Consider the following 5,467-nt stretch of genomic DNA (forward strand, 5'->3'; position numbering starts at 1 on the left):
TCAACACTTAGTTTGCTCACTTTTTAATTTTTACCTTGTTTAAAGATACAGAATCGACTCCCAGGCCTAAAATGACATAAGCTGCATAAACATAACATGTGGCCGCTGAACCAATAAGCATCCAACATAATGACGCCATATTGATTTACAATATTCATAAGGATGCCAACTCCCGTAAAGATGTCAGTCTTTAATAGTATCTCGTCGGTGGTTATACCAATTTTACATGAAAAATGCTCCATTCTTTATGCAGTTTTATTCACAATTTATGTAAATTTACTTTCTGTTACTGTCAGAGCATGATGTCAAAGAATAACATCTCTATTTTTAGGTTATGTGTGTTCGGTTGTGCGTGCGTAAGTGTATATGAGTGCTTTCCAAGTGTCGTTCTATCCTTGTTGACATTCAGAGAGTGACAAAGATAGAACGACATTTGTGTCATCAAATAGAAAGCATCCAATGAAGAGTCTTGCGAACGCCGCCTCACCGATATCAATTCAGGTCGAGCACCACCAATATCAATTCAGAAACCTGATTTTGACCACTTTTCAAACCTTAGTTCGGTCTCCTTATGGCTCCGGCACACCAGCGCGATGTTAATCGCGCGTGACACGCGATATCCAATGATAGTACACCTTTAGAATGAGAATATCGGTAAAGCTGTATACTCATTGGATATCGCGCAACGAACATCGCGCTGTATCGGAGGCATTACACCCGTATTTTATAATCAGGTCTTCTATTTAAGACTTCCTTAAATTTATTTTTAGATACGAATTATTTCATTGGCTACTGAGCATTTAAAGATAAATTTAAGGAAGCCTTAAGTACAAGATTTGACTATGAAGACGGGTATTAGTCTCTATCCTCCGTGGCAAAAATTATTCATATGCTCAAGAATAGGGCCCTTGATTGCAACCAATAGAAAGTTACTAGTAAATACCCGTATCAAATGTATGATGTAAACTGGGCTAAAGAATTTGACCAAATCTGACATCTCTACTAGATGCTGCTGGGTTAGCGAGTTCTGCATAGAGCAGTGTAGTATATTCGTCTAATTCGTTTTATTGAGGAACTGCAGGGATCTTCCCGCTAAACGCTACAATCATGAAGATGCAAGGATTAAGTTTTACGAGCATGAAGAAGCATCCAGCTGTGAGCACGCCAGTTCACTCACAGTTTATTCTACGTTGCGGAATGTTGCGATACTCCACTCAATATCCTTTTCTTTTTTCAGCTGCTTCCATTGTATTTTTGCGTAGGCCTAGGAGGCCTAGGTGCGGCGTTTTATATATTACGTCTAGCATCACGTTGCCCTGATGTTTCCTGGCTAAACAAAAAGGAGTCTGAACCATGGAATGTCTATACAGCTAAGCAATATAAGGTGCCGAGAATGATAATTACTATTTCACCACTCCAAACTTATTTTGGATGATCAGAATTCAGGATGTGAGTCTATTTACTATTTTGTCCTGTCTCTGGGATCTATAAAAAAATGTTTGAAAAATCACATATATACATGTATATATAAATATATATATATATGCACAGTATAAAATTGTATACAAAATTCCATCCTGAAAGGCGATCGTCTAAAGTGAGTTGAAAATAACTCCAAATGTGTATCGATTGCTCGAAAGGCAGCTTCTGTATGTGCTCATATTTGTTACAGTTCTATACAACAAAAGGAGAAACCAGCGATTCGAAGAGCCCAGCGCCAGAATATTGAACTGTAATATGTAAACTAGTAATTGTTATAGGAATAAATTGTTATATAAATTATTATCTTTAAGAATTTTCATCTCTGAACAATATTATTCTTGTGAACTAAACAACAGGTATAACAGTCTCAAATTATTTTCAGAAGGAATATCTTCAATATTATTGAACGTACATACATTACATTTTAATTTTTTTTTTTTGTTTGAGAGAAAGTTTGATATTTAATAAAGTCCGTGTCGCCTGTAAGCGATGCTGATACAGGAAATGCATTCTTTTCTTTTCCTCCACTAGTATAGTATTATTAAACCAACAACCTCCTATATGATGAAAGTTTTAACCTTATTTTAAAGGTATACACAAACAAATTCAATGGGAATAATAATGAAGCAGTAACTTTTTTGTTTATCAAGTATTCCTTCCAGAAATCTAATTTAATATTAAAAGATATATAGTGATTAATTATTTATTTTGAATATTAAAAACACTGTTGTTCAGTGCTTAATAAAGAACTAATTATTTTCTTTCAGCATGTTAAATTTCTACAAGGGATGTAAATACAGTATATCGCGAACAATATTTCGTGTTTTTATTTATATATATACCGAAAAGAAATATTCAGGCAGATTCATCGTGTCTGGAAGACTCGAGCTCTCCTTTTCGCAAGAAAGAATTCTCGGAGAAGTGTGATATCTTAAGTCACGTGAATAATTATTATATAAGAATATACAACGGTTTATTTCGAATTTCTTACGCAACTGTTACTTGCAAAATACTGATCGACAATCGAAGTTAAACTGATCCTTTTTAGGGAAAATATACGTCGAGGTTAGTAACCACTTTTCATTTTCTTTCTGCTTCCGCCAATTCGATGTTCTTATTTATGGATCGCAACTCGTATTTGTTACAATTTGTTAGCGTGAAGTTATCACAAAGACGGATACTGTACAAATATCGCTAATACATAATACGTAATAATATATTACATAATATGTATAAATATATTTATATAATATATAAAACTTTAATAAGTTTTTATTATATAAGCTCTGAAAAATATATATATCTCATTTGCTATAACGACATAACTAAAAAATTGTCATTTTGGAGTCGCTTACAGAAAAGGAATGAAAACATTTAAAAAAAAGACTTTCATTCCTCTCTATGATCAATCGAAATTAAATTTCAAAATATTACAAAATTTTAATGATTTAAACTTATTTTTCTGGAAAACTCTGTCTTTTTATAGTTGTATCGTTGCGAATGACATGTATTGAGCATCTCCGTAATGTCATGTTTCATCGTCTTTGTCCTCATGCAGCAGCTCTTTCTAGTCGCAGCTATTCACGATGGTCTCAACATGGGAGGATTTCTATGCGAAGCATTCACCCCCTCAAGACTTGGCACAAAATGAACAGGCGTTGAAGGAATTCACCAGGAAGCATCTTGAGGCTGGTAATAAAGTGGTATTGGTGACGGTGAGTCCCAAGATTTGACAGCTGATTTGAGATGATTTTGCTACGACGTTCTAACTGAAATCGTGATGTTTACTTGCAGAGTGGTGGTACGACAGTACCCTTGGAACACAATACAGTGAGATTTGTAGACAATTTCAGTGCGGGTACAAGAGGCTCAGTTTCAGCGGAATACTTTTTGGAGTATGGATATGCAGTTATTTTTATGTATAGGTAATAATACTTGTATAGTTCATAGCAGAGTCAGAAGTAGACTTTTAGGTGATTGAAATAAAAGAAAAACGCCTCTTAATGACGAAAAAATATTTCTTTTACAATATGTAATAAAAAAATAATAATAGATGACAAATAAAATATGATAAACATACAAATTATATATGTATGTTACAAACGAACGAAATATATAGTTATAACAATAAAGTTAGAATGTATATAATATATTTTCTATATTTATATAAATAATATTAATTCCTAGAAATTCATAGGAAATGTATTGTTTCAGTTAAAGTAATACTTTTCACTTTGATAATTACGAAATTGTAAATTACATATTTCATCAAAATTTTTATTGTTACATATTTCATTTGATCTATTGCATAGCAAATGCTGAACGGCAGATGATTATAATCACCGTTAGTAACGACTAAATTAAAATTATATAGAAATTTCTATTATTCTGAATATCTATGGCTGCTGCGATCTGCTTGCCAAGCATTAGCACCTCTAGAGAACAAAGCTATATTATATTTAGCAGCAGCGGTCTCGGATTTTTACATTCCTTCCAATGAGATGGTAGATATGTCATTCACACAAAACTTTCATATTTATGAAATATATATTCTGTTATTTTATTACTATATATAGATTTCTAAGATCATTTTTATACTGCTTCAAATTTTTTGTATGTAGTACATACAGGATGTATAAATTTTTTTTTTTTACATTTTCAGAGTTAAATCTTTAGAACCATTCTCGAGACACTTTATAGGTCAGAAGTTTTTAGACCTGCTTCAAATATCAGACAATAATGAGAATCCTGTTATCACAGGTGAATTATAGAGAATAATTAACCATAATCTTTAGAATCAGTCCACATTAATCAATGTTATTATTATACTTTTTTTGCAGTACTGCCAGAACATACGCAGAAGGTAGCAACAGTACTGCGAAAATACAGAGAGGCATTTAATAAAAAAAAATTATTGCAACTTACTTTTACAACTTTCTCTGAATATCTATGGCTGCTGCGATCTGCTTGCCAAGCATTAGCACCTCTAGAGAACAAAGCTATATTATATTTAGCAGCAGCGGTCTCGGATTTTTACATTCCTTCCAATGAGATGGTAGATATGTCATTCACACATAAAACTTTCACATTTATGAAATATATATTCTATTATTTTATTACTATATATAGATTTCTAAGATCATTTTTAGATGAAAATCCTAATATCAGAACATCGAGGCTATAATAGTTTTTGAATTATAAGCATTTAAAGTTAGCGTATCATATCGCCTAAAGCATGATTGGCATTCACCTACTACATCTGAACGCGTGAACTGTAGGTGACATGATTTGCTAACTTTAAGTGCTTATAATTCAATTATATTGTATTTAATTATACCTTGATATTCTAATATTAGGATTTTCAAATGATCTCAGAAATCTATCCATAAGCGGTCATGATCTCTACCGGACATATTGTATATACAATAAAATTTGTTTCAGTCAATCCATAAGATTTCCTCGAGTGGGCCACCAACTATATCTCTTCAATTAGTGCCAAAGATTTTAGCTCCGTTAGTCAGTTTATGGGTACCAAAAGCATTTGTAGTTTCATTTAAATTAGAAACCGATGAAAGCTTGCTGATTTCTAAAGCGAGGACTGCCCTTAATAAATATCATCACAACGTAAGTAATTATTATTGTAATGATATCGAGTTTTCTGTAAGATAATTCTAAATTTTGAATGTCTTTTAGCTTGTAATAGCCAACATGTTGCAAACTAGAAAGCAACAAGTGATTATTGTAAGCAAGGAAACCAATTACGTTTTGTCTCTTACAAACGAACAATTAGATAATGGTGAAGAAATTGAACAATTAATTGTAAGAGATCTCATTGAAAAGCATATAAAGTAACTATGTGGTCCAAAAAAGTTAGTTGATAAATCTGTTTCAAATTATACAAAATATATTTTTAATTTTATATATAAAATATGCATTTTAAAAGTAAATAATATATTATAATGGTGGTAATGGGAAAGAGATACTC

At 32.1% G+C, this 5,467-nt stretch overlaps 2 protein-coding genes across 4 annotated transcripts; both read left to right on the forward strand.

Annotated features, from left to right (window-relative positions):
- The first annotated feature begins 977 nt into the window (after positions 1 to 977).
- LOC108755893 (cytochrome c oxidase subunit NDUFA4) lies at positions 978 to 1,987 on the forward strand. The gene is made up of 3 exons (XM_018499298.1): positions 978 to 1,155; positions 1,238 to 1,384; positions 1,673 to 1,987. The coding sequence occupies exons 1-3, from the start codon at positions 1,108 to 1,110 to the stop codon at positions 1,727 to 1,729; spliced, it is 252 nt and encodes an 83-aa protein (XP_018354800.1). The 5' UTR covers positions 978 to 1,107; the 3' UTR covers positions 1,730 to 1,987.
- A 383-nt stretch (positions 1,988 to 2,370) lies between these two features.
- Positions 2,371 to 5,343, forward strand: LOC108755877 (phosphopantothenate--cysteine ligase). Of its 3 annotated transcripts, none has more exons than XM_018499268.1 (7): positions 2,371 to 2,547; positions 3,041 to 3,197; positions 3,277 to 3,407; positions 4,145 to 4,242; positions 4,323 to 4,537; positions 4,924 to 5,106; positions 5,176 to 5,343. In XM_018499268.1, the coding sequence occupies exons 2-7, from the start codon at positions 3,069 to 3,071 to the stop codon at positions 5,332 to 5,334; spliced, it is 915 nt and encodes a 304-aa protein (XP_018354770.1). In that variant the 5' UTR covers positions 2,371 to 2,547; positions 3,041 to 3,068; the 3' UTR covers positions 5,335 to 5,343. The 3 variants fall into 3 exon arrangements, with proteins under 3 accessions (XP_018354770.1, XP_018354789.1, XP_018354779.1); XM_018499287.1 differs by lacking the exon at positions 2,371 to 2,547 and adding an exon at positions 2,566 to 2,690; XM_018499277.1 differs by lacking the exon at positions 2,371 to 2,547 and having other exon boundaries at positions 2,953 to 3,197.
- Positions 5,344 to 5,467: the final 124 nt, after the last annotated feature.

This window comes from Trachymyrmex septentrionalis, unplaced genomic scaffold (genome assembly GCF_001594115.1).
Source record: "Trachymyrmex septentrionalis isolate Tsep2-gDNA-1 unplaced genomic scaffold, Tsep1.0 scaffold126, whole genome shotgun sequence".
NCBI lineage: Eukaryota > Metazoa > Arthropoda > Insecta > Hymenoptera > Formicidae > Trachymyrmex > Trachymyrmex septentrionalis.

Bases quoted from the DNA above. Each gene is read 5' to 3' on its own strand.
- LOC108755893 (XM_018499298.1), top strand. From the start codon at position 1,108: ATGAAGATGCAAGGATTAAGTTTTACGAGCATGAAGAAGCATCCAGCT. The intron at 1,156-1,237 runs GTGAGCACGCCA...TTCTTTTTTCAG, and splicing joins GCATGAAGAAGCATCCAGCT to CTGCTTCCATTGTATTTTTG. The intron at 1,385-1,672 runs GTGCCGAGAATG...TATTTGTTACAG, and splicing joins ATACAGCTAAGCAATATAAG to TTCTATACAACAAAAGGAGA.
- LOC108755877 (XM_018499268.1), top strand. From the start codon at position 3,069: ATGGTCTCAACATGGGAGGATTTCTATGCGAAGCATTCACCCCCTCAA. The intron at 3,408-4,144 runs GTAATAATACTT...TTACATTTTCAG, and splicing joins GCAGTTATTTTTATGTATAG to AGTTAAATCTTTAGAACCAT. The intron at 4,243-4,322 runs GTGAATTATAGA...CTTTTTTTGCAG, and splicing joins TGAGAATCCTGTTATCACAG to TACTGCCAGAACATACGCAG.